Source organism: Pan paniscus, chromosome 16, assembly GCF_029289425.2.
Source record: "Pan paniscus chromosome 16, NHGRI_mPanPan1-v2.0_pri, whole genome shotgun sequence".
Lineage (NCBI taxonomy): Eukaryota > Metazoa > Chordata > Mammalia > Primates > Hominidae > Pan > Pan paniscus.
In genome coordinates, this window is record NC_073265.2 from 63,624,316 (window position 1) to 63,640,289 (window position 15,974).

A 15,974-nucleotide genomic window follows, 5' to 3' on the forward strand; every position below is an offset into this window, starting at 1 on the left:
AAAACGAGATCAGAAGGCAACGTCAGCCTGAGTGGGCTGAACCTGCGATGAGGAAATGAGAAGACGTCACGGGGCTGGAGGACATGGGTTTGAGGACAGCCAGCACCCAGCACTGCAGCTGAGGCCTCCTGAGGGAGCCAGAGGGAAAGCAAGTCCCCTCCCTGCGGCCTGAGTCTCTGCCAGTGCCCAGCACTCCCAAAGGATCCACCCCAACCTGAGAGACCCCAAAGACATTGGAGCAGCCCCAGACACCTCCTCCCAGGGCCACAAAAGCCCCTGACAAGCCCACAGCAGTCCAAGGCCTCCAACTGGAGTCATCTTTGGTAAATCTGGGACCCATCAGCACCCACTGCCCTTCCTGGTGCCCTAAGCATGCTGGCAGGGGGACTGGAAACTGCATCCCAGTTTCCAGTGGGTGTATGTCTCATACACCCACAATACCTGATGTGGGCGTGACTCACCTTGGGGACCTGTGAGTCAATAAGGGTGTATGAGTAAGGGGCAGAGCATTTCAACTTAGTCCCATAGCACATGAGCTCACTAAGCAAACATTACCTATGTCTAGATTTGGGGCCAGTCACTACCCACTGGAGGCTGTGGGCTCCAAGGTATGGCAGCAGGGGAGGCCAGCCAGGCTCTGCCCAGCTCGCCCCTCCTTGTGAGGACGGACCCAGCCAGGCCTCCCGCATCCGCCCTTAGACTGGGGGACCCTGGGTGGGGGTAGGAAGGGGGACTGAAAGTGGTGTCTGGAGTTGAGCCCATCTCCTCATCCCCCACCATGGGGATCAAGATGGGGGCTAAGAGTCACCCCACCACCACCCCAACCCACTCTGAACGCTGGGGTCTCAGGGGACAAGCAAAACAGAACTGAAACTGGGCAAAGGAGAAACAGGTCTGGGCCCGCCCCAGGGACCTCTGTATCTCACCCCTTACCTATACACATCCTGACCAGGGCCTCTCCCCCAGCCTGGGAAAACCTTTCAAGCTTGGCCCTCTCTCACCTGGGCTCTCTCAGCCTCCTGCCCTCCCCGACCTTCCCTGCTCCCAGCCTCATGCTGCCCCAGGCCTCACCCCATCAGAGCTAAAAGGACCCCAGGCTGGGCATCTGTAGATCAGGGATCTGGTCTCCCTCTGCCACTACCTTTTGGGATGACCTTTGGGAAGTCATTCCCTTCTCTGAGCCACAGTTTCCTCATCTTGCCTGGGCTGTGGGCATAGAATCTGCAGGTGAGGGCTCTAATGGGTGAGTTTCAGGCCAGGCTGAGACTTTTCACATTATAACACTGAGGCACCCAGCACCTTGACTACCACTCATCCTGGGGACTTGGGAAGGGGCAGAGGCTGGGATTGGACAGTAACAGCCAAGACCTTCCCAGGGCACAAACGCTGCCTCCCTGAAGCCTGCCCTGCCTGTCCATGCAGGTCACACCCATCACTTCACCTCCTCCTTCCCTCCACTCAGCACCAGCCACCACTGGGTCACATCTATGTCCCTTTGGCTCTGCAAGAGCAGCCTGGACCCCTGCATCCCCTACCCCAGCACAGGCCTGACACCAAGCAGGGGCTCAACAAAATATGTGTTGAAGGCCAGGCACAGTGACTCGTGTCTGAAATCTCAGCACTTTGGGAGGCCAAGGCCGACAGATCTCTTGAGTTCAGGAGTTCGAGATCAGCCTGGGTAATGAGGTGAAACCTCATCTCCACAAAAGATACACAAAATTATCTGGGTGTGGTGGCATGCACCTGTGGTCCCAGCTGCACGGGAGGCTGATGTGGGAGGATTGCTTGAGACCAGGAGACGGAGATTGCAGTGAGCCAAAATTGCACCACTGTATTCCAGCCTGGGTGACAGAGCAAGAGCTTGTCTCAATCTCTCTCTCTCTCTCTCTCTCTCTCTCTCTCTCTCTCTCTCTGTGTGTGTGTGTGTGTGTGTGTGTGTGTGTTGAAAGAATAAAGGCAGAGAGAATAACAAGTGTTGGTGAGACTGTGGCAAGATTAGAGCCCTCACACTCTGATGGCGGGGATGTAAAATGGTATCACTTCTGTGGAAAGCAGTTTGTCAGTTGCCCAAAACGTTAAACACAGAGTTACCATGGGATTCTGCAGTCCCACTCCCAGGTAAATAGATGTTCCAAAGAGTTGAAAACATCTGATCACACAAAAACTTGTACACAAATATTCATACAGCGTTATTCTGGATATTATTATAACAGCCGAAAACTGGAAACAATGTCCATGTCCATCAACTGAGGCACAGATAAGCAACATGGCCTAGCCACACAATGAGCTCTCATTCAGCAGTGAGAAGATGGGGCGTCCTGGTTCAGGCTACCACATGATAACCCCTGAAAACAGTATGCTAAGTGAAAGAAGTCAGACACAAAAGGTGACATGTACAATTCCATTTATATGAAATGCCTAGAAGCTGGATGCAGTGGCTCACACCTGTAGTCCCAACTATTTGGGAGGCCCAGGCAGGAGGATTACTTGAGCCCAGGAGTTTGAATCCAGCCTGGAAAACATAGCGCGACCTCATCTCTGAATAAATTATTTAATTTAATTTTTTTAAAAATGTCCAGAAGAGACAAATGCATAGAGACAGAAAGTACATTAGTTGGGGGACAAGGAAAGGGGAAGTGACTGCTAACAGGCACGAGGTTTCTTGGGGGTGATGGAATGTTCCGGAGTTAGCTAGAGGTAGGTGTCATAGGGCATTATGAATATACTCAAAACCACTGCAATGTGCATTTTGAAATGGCAAAATTTGTGTTATATGAACCTTTTCTCAATAAATAAATAAATAAATAAATAGGCAACAACAGCCACCCCAGGGACAGGTTTGGAAAGCCAAACTTGTCTGACTGGCTGGGTGGCTTGTCTATTTGTGTGTTTCTTAAAACAGCATCCTACAGGAGAGCTATTCTTTGCTCAGGGAAACCCCCACCCCCTCACTCCACTCCTACCTCGAGACAAGGCCTCTGAGGAGCAGATGGGAGGAGAGGGGCTCTGGGGAAACCTAGGGGGCATTGCAGTGGGGTGCTGCCCTCTCCTTGGGCAGGTGCCCCCATGATGAGCAGACTCAAGGTCCAGCTACAGTCCCAGCTCTGGTACAGGTCCTGTCCCTTTCCTCAGTTTCCCCATCTGCAGTCTGCCTCCCGGGGTCTTTCTGAGGTCAGGATGTAGCGTGACAGAGCCTGAGAACTGCCAAACTGCCATGTCCTCTCAGAGACCCCTTTTTGGCATGCATTCCAGATGTGGGACCAGAGGTTGGGAAGTTCTTCCTTTGGTCTGACCACAGTATTCCACTTGGAGACAGCAGTGGGAAGAGGCCTTCCACTGAGTCACCCTGACTCAACTTTCATCAGCTTCAGGCCCCCGTGGGGGTCCTTCCCCCACCGGATGCTCACTTTGCTGTAATGGGGCAGGATGTGGGTTCCCTGCTGTGGGAGAGCAGCCCCCACAGCAGCTGCTCCCTAAGATGGTTCTGGCAGGAACCAATGAGAGGAGAAAGCTGATCCTCAACCCCTGCAGGGGCCCTGCAGCCCAAGCAGAGGGCCTCTCAGCCCACCTCGGTCCCAAGTAGGACAGATTGACAGGTGACCTCCCTGTCTCAGAGCCTCAGGGTGTCTTGGAACAAGTGATCCCATCATCTTCCTCTGAGGTCCAAGCCTCGGGTGCTAATGGACTCTGTGTAGGGAACCCTGGTCACTGGGGCAGACTCTGTCCCAGACCTGATCTTTGCCATTTTGCCAGAGTGGCCCACCTGACTGCTTCTCTCTGCTGTGTGTATCACTTGTATTAACCGCGAACCCAGCAAAGAGAGCAGGAGCTTGGGCCGGGCACAGTGGCTCACACATGTAATCCCAGCATTCTGGGAGGCTGAAGCAGGTGGATGACTTGAGGTCAGGAGTTTGAGACAAGCCTGGTCAACATGGTGAAACCCCGTATCTACTAAAAATTAAAAAAAAAAAAAATTAACCAGGCGTGGTGTAATCCCAGCTACTCAAGAGGCTGAGGCAAGAGAATCACTCGAACTCGGGAGGCAGAGGTTGCAGTGAGTCAAGATCATGCCACCGCACTCCAGCCTAGGCAACAGAACAAGATCCTGTCTCAAAAAAAAAAAAAAAAGTAAAAGTAGAACCCCTGTTTCTTGAGGACAAAGATTAGATGCATCTTTTTGTTGTGAAATTTTGGTAAACTACTTACTCTTTCTCAGCCTCAGTTCTTTGAACTATGAAATGGAGACAATAGTAATAGTATCAACCTCAAAGGGCTGGTGAGAAAACTAACCAAGACAATTCACACAAAGTTTCAGAACAGTCCCGGGCAGGTGCGTGACTTAGCATTTGGCTTTTGTTCACCACTATTACTACTTGCTTATTGAAGCTGAGCCAGGTGGCTGAGCAATGTCCCTTTCTGGCAAGGAGGGTGGAGGCAAGTGTCACATTTCAGAAAGATCCCTGGGCTCCTGTTGAATCTGTCCCCACACCAAAACATGCCCGTGGGGGCTCTAGCTCCTGCCCCAGCAGCGAAAGGGGCACCTCCTTCTCTGGTGCCCAGTCCTAGCTCACCTGCTCTTCACAAGCCTCCTCCCAGCACAGCCTGCACCACACAGGTGCTCAGTAAGGGGGTTGCTCTGAACAGGGAGCAGGCCCACATGCTGAGAGTGGTGGAGGCGTGCAGGCTCTGATGACCACCTGAACCCAGACTCCAGGGCAGGACAGGTCCTTACAGACGGTAAGGGCTTCCTGCCTACCCTCTTCCCATGCAGTTGCCTCAACCCTGGGACACGAGGAAGGTTGAGCATTCCAGGAAAGCCCCGACCCACCCAGGAAACCCAAGTACCTGATGGGGCCTCATCTGGCCCATTGTCCTGAAAGGACAGGAATAAAGGCTCTCTCATCATGGCCACACACCCTAGGGACGTCCAGCCTCCAGCTTTCTGTGGGTGGGGCAAATGACTGAGGAGGCTTCCCTCCCTGCAGGCGCCTCCCTCTGGGGCCTCCTGTGGTCCAGTCGTCCCTGGTCCCCAGCTCTCAGGTGGGTCATAGGGCATCTCAGCAGGACCACCAGGAAGAGCATCAGGAGGGGAAGGAGCCAGAGAGCCCTCCAGGCCAGTGCACTGCTAACTCAACATCTCATCTTCCTATCTCGTCCCTTCTGCTCACCTCCGGAGACTCCCCCTCCCCTCTCACGCTCTTCACTGGCAGGTTATGATGGCCCAGAGATCCCCACCAGAGTCCCAGATATCAGGGGGGATCCCAGCCTATTCCTCCAAGCTCCCAGTTGCCAGTGACAGGGAGGCAGAAACAGCCTGGAAATTAACTGTGGGTTCTCCCTGAGCCTGTGGACACGTGGAAAGAGAGCTTCACCACCACCCCCTTCTCTGAATATACATACAGGATCTGAGGAGGTAGGATTCTGTGTAGATGCATGTGTGCACAGATGTGCATGTTTGTACGTGTGTACGGGTGAGCAGGTCATACGTGTGGTCCCATGTGCCCACCTGTTGTATATATGCATGCTTGTTTTGTGTAAGTGAGCATAAGAGGTCAAGCCAGAGAGAGAAATAGGAACAAGGAGAGACAGAGAGAGAGAGAATAGAAACAGAGACCAACAGGGAAACAGAATGAGACTGAGACAGAGAACAACAGAAGGCCAGACAGGTAGACAAGCCACAATTCCATCTTCCCTGGTGCTGGCTGCCAAGGCAGACAACTCTCCTCTCACTTCATTGATGTTCTGCCTGTGTTTATACCCATGATTGGGGTGGAGTTCAGGAAAGGATGTATCAGGGCTAGGACGCCCCCACCTCCACACTCACAGGGCCAGTCAGGGCCCTCTGCAGGGGCTGCCATTTCCTCAAGCTGAGGAATGGGCTTGGATCCCTCGGATGCCTTCCAGGGTGCAGGGGCGCTCCCAGTGACTGGGCTCTTGTGGTGGCTGGGGAGGGGGAGCTCCTCTGACAGGCCCCATGCTGGGGGAAACGTCCTGAGACTGACCTATCACGGGCTGACATGCACACCAAGGAGGTCTCACATCTGCTGGGAAATGAGGGGCTGGTGGAGGTGAGAAAACCTCAAGTTCTAATGCCTTCCCAACACCTTCACCTCGCCTGAGAAGCTTCTAGATTCCACCCACCCCTGTTTCCTTGGGGGAGGGTGTTGTGTGGAGGTGGGAAGAGGCAGGAGTCCAGGTTCTAGGCCAGGCTCTGAAGGGGCAGGTAGCTCAGAGCAAGAGGCTGGCCTTGCACCTGCTCTGCCTAATGGGACAGTAATGCCCACGATGGCACTCCGCCTCTGAGGGCTGTGGTGAGGCTGTGGAGAGATGTCAGGGACAAGAAAAGGCCTTGGAAACCAGCTGTGGGAAGAACAGCCCATAAGCTCAGCATTTCCCCTGGCTTCCCCAAAAGCCGGCCCCCAGGAGAGGAAGGTGACTGTGACTTCTGCCGCCACCACTTCCTGCAGCTGGGACCCTGCTCACTCAGAATGTGGAACCGTCATGGGCCAGCAGTGTCACCTGCACACTCACTCCTGCCACCAGGAAATCCTTCTGCAGAGCAGGTCCCCAAGCCCCGTATCTCAGGTTCCGACCAGGATGTGTCCTCAGCAGTGGTCGCCTGACATTGATGGGAGGGACGGGTCCCAGCTGGGCATCAGGATATGGAGGGTTTCATTCCAGCTCTGCCACCAAGGTACTGGTTGCCTCGAGGAATTCCCCTTGCTGGACCTCATTGAGGAGACTTCCTGTATTGCTAAGCAGGCAGGAACCCCAGAAGCTCAGAGCCGGAAGGCACCAGGGCTTCCCACAAGATGTGGAGGACCCAAAACAGGGAGACAGGCCCTGGCACCTAAGCGTTCCTTCTGGGCTCTACACAAGGTGCGGGTGGCACCAGAGCTACTGCAGGCTACTTGATCCAAGGGGCAGTCCTGCTCCACCGTGGGCTGGACAAAGACATCATCTACTCCAGGGCATCCATGCGTGGGGTGGGAGCCAACAGACCTGCGGTGCTGCCTTCCAGCTTGGGACTGGCCCCCGTACTCCATCCTGTGCACCCAGCCCTTCCGGCTCACCCTTTCCATGGCATGTTGTGCTCTCTCGCACCCCATGCTTTGCATGTGCTGGTTTCATTACCTGCAACACCTTCACCCCACTTGTGTCTGGCTAGCGTCCCCTCCAGAATGGAGAGTGGACAAAACATGGGGTCTGGAATTCCAGGGGTCAGGGCCCAGGCTGTTAGGAAAGGCAGAGTGTGAGGCAGACCCTCAGCAGGCCTCACAGCAGGGAGTGCTGAGCTCAGGGTTCTCAGGGGCCAGGATGGGACAGACGCCGAGGAGATGGGGGTCGGTGGCTGGGGCAGATTGTGCAGACAGTCTGGATTGTGGAGGAGCTGCCGGGCGCAGGGCCCCACTTGGCGCGGGCGGCTGTGGGGGAGGCTGAAACTGCAGACTATTTTTAGGCTCCTGCTGAATTGAGAGATGAGGATGCTCCGGGCTACAAGCCCTCATTCGCTGGGGAAAGACTAAGGGGGCCCCAGTTCCCCCGATCTGCCCCCAGAGCTCAAAGTCTCCAGAGCTTCCTCTTTTGTCTCTAGGGACCAAGGGCTGGGGTCAGGAAGTGGACTGGAAGTATCCCCAGCACCCTAGATAGGCAAACACCCACAAGAAGTGATTTCCATACCATTTGCACACTGCCCTGCTTCCTGATCAGAAGGAATGGAAACGTTCCCTTTCAGAAGACCCTCAGCGGAGCAGTGCATTCACCAGAGTCCACTTTCACCTGCCCCACTGGGTATCAGGAGAGTCCCAGGAGAGCGACACAAGCTCTAAAGTCAGAAAGCACAAACGGGGGTTGTTAGCACTGTGGTGTAGCATCCGCTAGGCTCGGGGTAGCAAATAAGTTCCATCTGATCAATTGCTGGTGACTCCTAAGGAGAAATGCTGGTGAGGATCCATTCATTCATTCCACAAATAATTTACTGACCACCTACTGTGTGCTAGGTGCTACTCTAGGTGCTATGAAATTTAGCTGTGAACAAAAAAAGACAAAATTCCCTGCCCCCGCAGAGCAGATATTCCATAACAGTGTTGTCCAACAGAAATACAGTATGAGCCACACACATAATTTAAAATGTTCCAGTAGCCACACTAGATAAAAGTTAAAGAAGACCAGGAGCGGTGGCTCGCGCCTGTAATCCCAGCATTTTGGGAGGCTGAGGCGGGCAGATCATTTGAGGTCAGGAGTTGGAGACCAGCCTGGCCAACATGGTGAAACCCCGTCTCTACTGAAAATACAAACATTAGCGGGGCGTGGTGGCGGGAGCCTGTAATCTCAGCTACTCGGGAGGCTGAGGTAGGAGAATCGCTTAACCTGGGAGGCGAAGGTTGTGGTGAGCCAAGGTCCTGCCACTGCACTTCATTCTGTGCTACAGAGCAAGACTCCATCTAAAAAACAAAACAACAACAACAAAAAAAGTTAAAGAAATAGGTGGAATTAATTTTTGTATGTTATCTAGCCAAATATATCTTATATCTGAAATATTATCTTTTTTTTTTTTTTTTTTTTTTTTGAGACGGTGTTTCATTCTTGTTGCCCAGGCTGGAGTACAATGGAGCAATCTCAGCTCACTGCAACCTCTGCCTCCCAGGTTCAGGCGATTCTCCTGCCTCAGCCTCCCAAATAACTGGGATTACAGGTACACGCCACCATGCCCACCTAATTTTTGTATTTTTAGTAGAGACAGGGTTTCACCATGTTAGCCAGGCTGGTCTCAAACTCCTGACCTCAGGTGATCTACTGACCTCAGCCTCCCAAAGCTCTGGGATTACAGGTGTGAGCCAGCACGCCCAACCTCTAATATTATCATTTCAAAGTGTAATCGATGTAAAAATTTAAGGTCATTTTTTTCATATGTTTTCAAAATCCAGTGTGTTGTTTATACTTACAGTACATCTCAATTCAGATGAGCCCTATTTCAAGTGCCCAGTAGCCCCCAGAGAATGCAAGTTCTGAAGAAAATCACTCATCTGAGCTCAGGAAAGGAATGCCACAATTGATCAGCAATGCCTGCTCCAGGCATAGGCTACAGCTGAATCAAGCTGCAAGCCATGTGTTTCCCCACCATGATATAGGCTCAGCCCCAAGGACGTATTCACCTCTACCTAAGCCCTTCTGAGCTCATTTATTTTGCCCAACTTGAAAGAACTGCCAGAGTTCTGGGACCTTGACTTGGTTCGAGTGCAGCGGTTCTGGTGTGAACACCACCCTACAGAAACGCCCCAGCATACTAACAGGGCCAGCGCCTCCTGAGTGTGTTTCTGTGCTGCTTCCCTTGGTGGGGGCTGACTCATGGCCATTGGTGACCCTGAGAATGTGGATTTTGTTTTTGTTTTTCTCCCAAGGTCTCTTCCTCCCAGAGTTAACCAATATTGACATAAAAGTGTTTCCGAGCCGGATTTAGCCATTTCAGCCCCATTCCACTGCCCCACGCCTACAGACCTCCTGTCTGGCACTGTAGCCAGGATGGCTGCACTTTCTTTTCCAGTAAGCAAAAGGCTAAAATTGGACCATATAAGGAGCTAGAAACACCTGGAAATGGTGAGGAGTGGGTCTTTGCTGTAAGAGATGGGGTGTAAGAAAACACGGATCTCAGGCTCCCATTATCCTCACCATTATTATCATTATCATCTACCCCACCCCTGCTCAAAATCCTTCAATTGCTCCCTAGTGTCTGCAGGATAAAGATCTTGCTTTAGTTCCCAGGATCGGGAACTGTTGGAGTCATCCAGTCTCACCTCTAGATACTCTCCCTTCTCTCATCTTATTCATTCATTCAATAAGAATGTCCTGAGCACCTAATATGTGCCAGGCACTGTTCTAGGTACTAGAGATACAGCTGTGAATGAAACTGCCAAGGATTTCTGGCTTCATGGAGTTCACTTTACTCCAGCGAGCCCATAACACCCCAGGCCCTCTCACACTCCCAGGACTTTGTAAATGCTGTTCCCTCTCCATTCAGTCACTCTCCTCCTGGGGAACTTCTACACATCCTCTAAGGCCCTACTCAAAGCCTTCCCTGAGCACTTCGCTCAATGGGTTAGGTTCCTCCTCTGAGCTCCCACCTCCCACCTAGGACCATCACACGTATGGTCACTGTCCAGCCCACAGCCCTTCCCTACCAGGCTTTAAGTGTCTCCAGGGCAGGGGCTGTGCCTTCTCCCCCAGGGACCCCAGAGCTTGCTTCCAGGTGCACCCTCCCAAAGATCAGGAGTGAACAGGCTGAGGCATTAGTGCAGGGGGGATCCAGGATTCCTCTGGAGAATTCCATGTCATTCTGAAATCTTTGCCTGGGAGCATCCTCCTCCTGGCATTCCAGGGTAGGGAATCACAGGAGCAAATGCAGAGTGGTTCCAGCAAAGGAAGGTAGAAGTCTGAGGAGAGATGGGAAGGGTATGATTTGATGTAGCAGAGAGACAAGAGGACAGCAGCCTTCCCTCGGGGAGAGAGGATGACAGGACATGTGGATGGGGGATAAACCGTAATGACTCTACATTCCTAAAGTGGGAGGGAGGCAGAACGAAATCTGCAGTTCCCTGCTGCCTTCCCCAGGAGAGCTGAGCTTTCAGTCTCGTCCCTCTTCCTCCTCCCCAACGAGAATGCACAAGAGAGGGGAGAAGGATGGGCCTGGCTCCTGCCCCTGGCCTGGCTCTGGTCCCTGGCCTGGCCCTCAAGAAGCCAGTGCTGGGACTGTGGATATCGTGTGGTTATGGCTAGAGCAGATCCTCCCACCACCCAGGCCCAGCCTAACCGTCCTGCCCACACACCGCCAGCCAGAGGCCTGCTGTGCTGCTTGTCCATTGGGGAAAACAGGGCAGGAGGCTTGTGCCTGGCTGGCCTCATCCCTGCCAGCTCATTTACATGGAATTTACACGGGCTCATTTCATGCCTTAATGCACACGGCTTCCCTCCCAGCCCAGCCTCTCCTGGTGCCTCCACAGAGACAATGGAGTGGGTTCCATCACTCAAATCCCCAGCCATGGACCCATCAGAGCACTAGGAGCATCTCTGGAAAGAGGGAGGCTGCTGAGGCCCAGAGAGGACAGGGAACTCAGTGGAGACCACCACCAGCAGCACTCCAGGAGGGACCAAGGCTTAAGCCCACACTTTGTCCACTCGCCGCTCAGACCATTTGGGGCTGGAATTCACTCCCATCCTTTGCTTTGCCACCAGCCTCCAGCTTGCTGAGCAGGAGCCTGTGAAACCCCCATCCTGCTGCCAATGCTTGGCTGTGCACTGGAATACAGACAGACTGGGACAGACAAGATGTGCAGGAAAGGGTCCACAGAAGCCCAGGTCCAGCCCTGCCTTTTACACAGGAGAGAAATGAGGCTCGGGAAAGGCGAGGGTCTGCCCAGGACCACAAACGCCACAAATGGTGGCAGCAGCCCCAGGTCTCTGCCCCAGCTGCCCAGGGCTCTTCTGGGTCCCCCAAACTCCCAAAGACCCCTGGTCCCATGTACCTGCTGAGACCTTGGTCCCCCAGGGCATGCCGAGTGTTGGGGGAGAAAAGGATGGGGAGAATCCTCAGGAATGGGCTGGCTATGAGAGTGCAGAGCAAACTGAAGTGGGAGGGAGCACTATGGGTGGGGGCAATTCCAGTCCTGTGGGGTTTGCCAGAGCCAACCAGAAGCTGGGCTCGGACAGAGAAGTAAACTGCCCCAAGTCTGCCATGGACCCCTCCAGCAGTCACTGCTCAGGAAAAACGCCTAGCAGACCCCAAAGGCCTAGGTCCTTGCCTCCAGGGACAGGGGACAGAGAAGGGAACAAGGGGGAGGGGAGGCCTCTGGGCTTCTATCTGGACTTCTATCTGCAGTGCTCCCTACTGTCCCTGCCCTTCATCCCAGGGCCACTGCTCTCATCCTGACCTCCACCCACCACTGGACAGCCTCCTAACTCCCCTGCATCCTTCCACCCCAGCCTCAGAGGCTCCTTCCTGCATAAACTTATGTGTTCTAAAACCTATTTACTTGATCTTGGAGGGAGTCCTGAGTTTCTACAACTCAAATCCTACCTCATCACTCATAAACCCTCCCCACAGGTCCCTCCCTACTCTCCAACCCTCACCCAGACCCCTACCCTGCCTGGAGCAAATCCCATTCCCTCATCTCTTCAGCCGGCACCAGCCTCCTGCACACACACTCAAGGCCACAGCATCCCACAGGGCCGCGTTTGATCAGCTTGCCCTCCAGAACTGCCCCTTGAAGGCAGGGAGTCCTGAGGCTGTTTCTAGCATGACCCAGGCCAGGCCTTCCAGGGGGAAGTGGTGGGAGGTGAAGGCTGGGAATGGGGAAAAGGGGTGCACGTGCTATTGGGGCTCTGGGGTCAAGGCTCGAGCAAGCAGCACGCTGCTGAGGAGTCGTGGGTTCAGGTCCCCATTCCTGCCTCTCACTAGCTACAGCCCTGCTGAGCCGGCTCCTGGGCCCTAACCAGGACATGAAAGAATGCATGTGATGCTCACGCAGCCAGGGGGTGGCGAGTAATAAACAGGAGCCCCCACCAACACCCCCTGACCAGGACAGCTTTGCAGGCAAGGAACAGGCGCAGGTAAATAAATAGCTTGTTTATTAGTAACATGTTACATTATTAAAGTGCATTGAGAAGAGGTGCAGGGGCCAAAGCTGGAAGGCCACTGGCCCCAGCCACTGCCCTGGGTGGCCAGACACAGCCGGAGAAGGGCCCAGCTCCCCCCTGAAATGGATGGACAGGGCTGGGGGCAGGGCCGCCTGCCTGGAGAGCTCGGCCCAGGCCATCCCCACCGGAATTTTCACAGTTTAGCCTAAGTTATAACATGTCCTGAGCGAAGGTGGGAGGCTAGGAGCATGGAAGCACAGCCCCTGGGGAAGGGGGCTGAGAGGAAGGGAGGAGGCCCCCCGCCCCCCAACCCTCAACGCCAAGGGCAGAGTCCTGGAACCTCCCCCTGAGGACCCGGCTCGTCCTTCCAAATGAACACGGTGAAACTAGGGCTCAGTTTTCTCCTTCATTCTCCCGTTTCCCTCACCCCACCCCCTCCCATAACCACCCCCAACACTGGGGGCTCCAACAACGTCCCCCTCAGACCGGGCTCCCAGGGCAGAGCCAGCTCATGCCACTCTCCAAGAACCCATGCCCGTCTCCAGACTCTTATCTCATCCCCGGGAGCCTCAGACTGGGATCACCCCCGCTCCCCAACCCATCCCTTCCCAGCCCCTCCCTTTCCCACCCACCCCCCCGCATGTAGTTTTGGTATTTTCATACAGATGCAGTCGGAAGTAGCTATACATGAAATAAGCCTAACATAAAAATAGAGCTTTTTCCGTCCTTCCGTCCGGAAAGCAAACATCCTTCAATAAACATGCAAGGCGGCTGTCCTGTGGGACCCAGGACCAGAGAGGGAGCTGCAGAGGACAGGGCTGGACAGAGGGTAGCCCTGGGTCTTCAGGAACACCAGCCATCCAGCCATGAGAGAGGGAGGGGAAGGAGGCAATGCGGGTACCAAGAGTCCAGAAGGACTCAGGCCTCAGCCCCAGGGTCGAGATGGGGTCCCAGCTCTCCTATCCAAACCCACTCCCCAACCCATGGGCTCTTGGGCTGGGAGCATCGCTGCATTTAGTCAAGTTTGAGGAGTCTGAAAAATATTTTCCAGAAGATAAAGTCTTGGGTCATCGATGCCCCAGCTTCACAGTCGGTGCCCTCATTCTCAGCCCCTCACCATCCGTGCGCCACCTGGGGCCCAGCAGCCGCCTGCGGCTGGACGTCTCCAGGCCTGGCATCCTCCACTGGGTTATTCTGTCCCCTGGAAGAATTGGCAGGCAAGGAGCTCCCGGGCCAGCCGGCTCTGAGTGTGAGACGTTCTAGTGCCCTGGGCTGCAGAAGCCTGAGGCATGCCCAGCCTCGGGAGGCCCTAGTGGACCAGCAAGCCAAGAGTGAGTGTGGGCAGCACCCCCAGCCAGAGGGAGGCGGCCAGGGCACAGGCATGACCCAGCAGGTGCTCGGCCATGATGCCGTCCTCGGGCAGCAGCTGCCAGTGCTGAGCCTCGCGGAAGTAGGAGCCCTCCTGGGCCTCGCAGAAGTAGTGGCCGTACTGCTGCGCCGTGAGGTTCTCGATGAACAGGATGCAGTTGGGGCTCTGGTGACCAGGTTCGCAGCTCTGCTCCACGTTCTCCTTGTGGCGCCATGAGTAGGTGGCGTGGCGGGATTCCATGGGGCAGCTCAGGTAGTAGCGAGAGTTTGGGGCCAGGGAAACCTTCTGCAGTGGGGCCTTGTCTGGGGAGGCAGTGGGGAAGCAGCCGTGAGGAGGGACAAAGAGCTCCCAGGGGAGGATGTGTCCTCCCCACGGACTGGGATCCCAGGACAAGGCTTCTGAATGAACGTGGGGAACCCAGCCCTCAGCGTCCTCCTTTTTTCTCCCGTCTCGCTCATCCCACCAAGAGGGCTCCCTCTGCAGGACTGTATCCTGCCCCGTGTGCCTGGGGCCCACAGGACAAGGCCATGTCTCCCTCAGACCAGGACAATCAGGGCAGGGCAGTACCCCACTCATTGGGCCACAGCCGCCAGCAGGGCCAGATCAGGTACCTGGTTTGGGGTTGGGACACTCCTTGTGTGGCTCGGCTGGATTAATGGATTGCAGCACTGACCTGGAGTGGGAAGGACGAAAGAGGATCAGCAGATACAAGGCTGCAGACCTGACCCTCCTATCCTTACCCCAGTGCAGTTCCAGCAGAGAGGAGGGTCCCACAAGAAAGGCCCAGTACCGCCACCTCCTCCAGCCTGACAACACCTCCCCCTCTCCCATGCCCACCTTCTCCCAGGGACGAGGGATCCCGGCCAACGTACCGTTCGGAGCTGTAGATGGAGACGCAGCGGCCCTGGTCCCAGCCGCAGTAGGGGTCTCGGGACATGAGGCAACCGTGGCAGCCCCCGCCATAGACCTCACACAGGTCCAGGGGCACCTGGCTCACCTCCCACTGGGAGCTCACATACAGCTTCCTCTGGAAGGACAGCAGGACTGGGTCAGGCCCGGGCCCCACCCCACACTCAGTCCTAAATGTCCAGGCCCTAAGGCCTAGAAGTTCTTAAAAGAACACACAAATCACATGCAAAGGAGCCCTGTCCTCAGCTGCAGTCACTGCCATAGCCCATGGGACGCAGTGGGGGAAGGCTCACCCGCTCAGCATCCAGCGACATGGTCTGGATGGCAGCCGCGCGGCGGAAGGGCTGGATCTCCATGATGTTGAAGGCGAAGCTGTGCTCCTGCTCCCCCGGTTCTACCACCTTGTGGATAGTGCCCCTGTCTGTGTATGGTGGACAGAGGGTCAGTGGGCGGGAGTCCCACTGAGGGGCCAGGCAGCTTTCCTCTAGGCCGGGGAGGGGTGGGAAGTCACAACTCAGGCGAGGGTCACAGGACTGGTGTGGGCAGGGCGAGGAGAGCGTGACTGGGGAAGAATGTGGGAGCCTAAGGGCAGCCTGGAACCTTCCAAGGCTGATCCAGAGAGGCCATCCCAGGAGGCCCAGGGGTCCCTGGATACGGCCTCCAACATTCCCAAGGCTGCACGGGAAGAACAGAAGCAAGAGCCCCACACCAGCAAGGTCAGCGCGGCTGCTGTCCATGCATCACCTCGTTTAACCCTCCACAGCCCTGCGAGGTGGCTGTCATCTTCCCCACTCCACAGATAAGGAAATCAGGCTCAGAAAGGCTAAGCCACTTGCTCAAGGTCACATAGCTGGTGAGCAGCAGAGACCGAGTTGGAACCCAAATCTGTCAGAGCCCAACCACTCAGCTGCTTCTACAACTCCCCTGCCTCCTGGACTCTTAGGGAATATATTTACTTTAAATACATTTTTTTTTATTTTGGAGTAATTTTAGATTCCCAGAAAAGTTGCAAAGATAGTACAGAGAGCTCCAATCTACCCTTCTCCAGTTCCCCCTAATGTTACCA

General features: G+C 54.9%; 1 protein-coding gene and 1 long non-coding RNA gene across 3 annotated transcripts in view; both read right to left on the bottom strand.

Moving 5' to 3' along the window:
* Positions 1 to 7,926: 7,926 nt before the first annotated feature.
* Positions 7,927 to 11,598, bottom strand: LOC134729115 (uncharacterized). Its single transcript, XR_010109996.1, has 3 exons — positions 11,520 to 11,598; positions 10,179 to 10,430; positions 7,927 to 8,444 (listed from the first exon to the last, which is right to left on the bottom strand). It is a non-coding gene; the product is annotated as an uncharacterized LOC134729115 (long non-coding RNA).
* A 1,006-nt stretch (positions 11,599 to 12,604) lies between these two features.
* The window catches only part of SEMA7A (semaphorin 7A (JohnMiltonHagen blood group)), a 28,597-nt gene continuing 25,227 nt past the window's right edge, over positions 12,605 to 15,974 (bottom strand). For both annotated transcript variants that reach the window (XM_003811109.7, XM_034939131.4), the window contains exons 11-14: positions 15,202 to 15,329; positions 14,872 to 15,026; positions 14,611 to 14,672; positions 12,605 to 14,301 (exon numbers count right to left, since the gene is read on the bottom strand). In XM_003811109.7, coding sequence (XP_003811157.4) covers positions 13,940 to 14,301; positions 14,611 to 14,672; positions 14,872 to 15,026; positions 15,202 to 15,329 — 707 coding nt within the window. In that variant the 3' untranslated portion in view covers positions 12,605 to 13,939. The remainder of the gene's footprint in view (positions 14,302 to 14,610; positions 14,673 to 14,871; positions 15,027 to 15,201; positions 15,330 to 15,974) is intronic.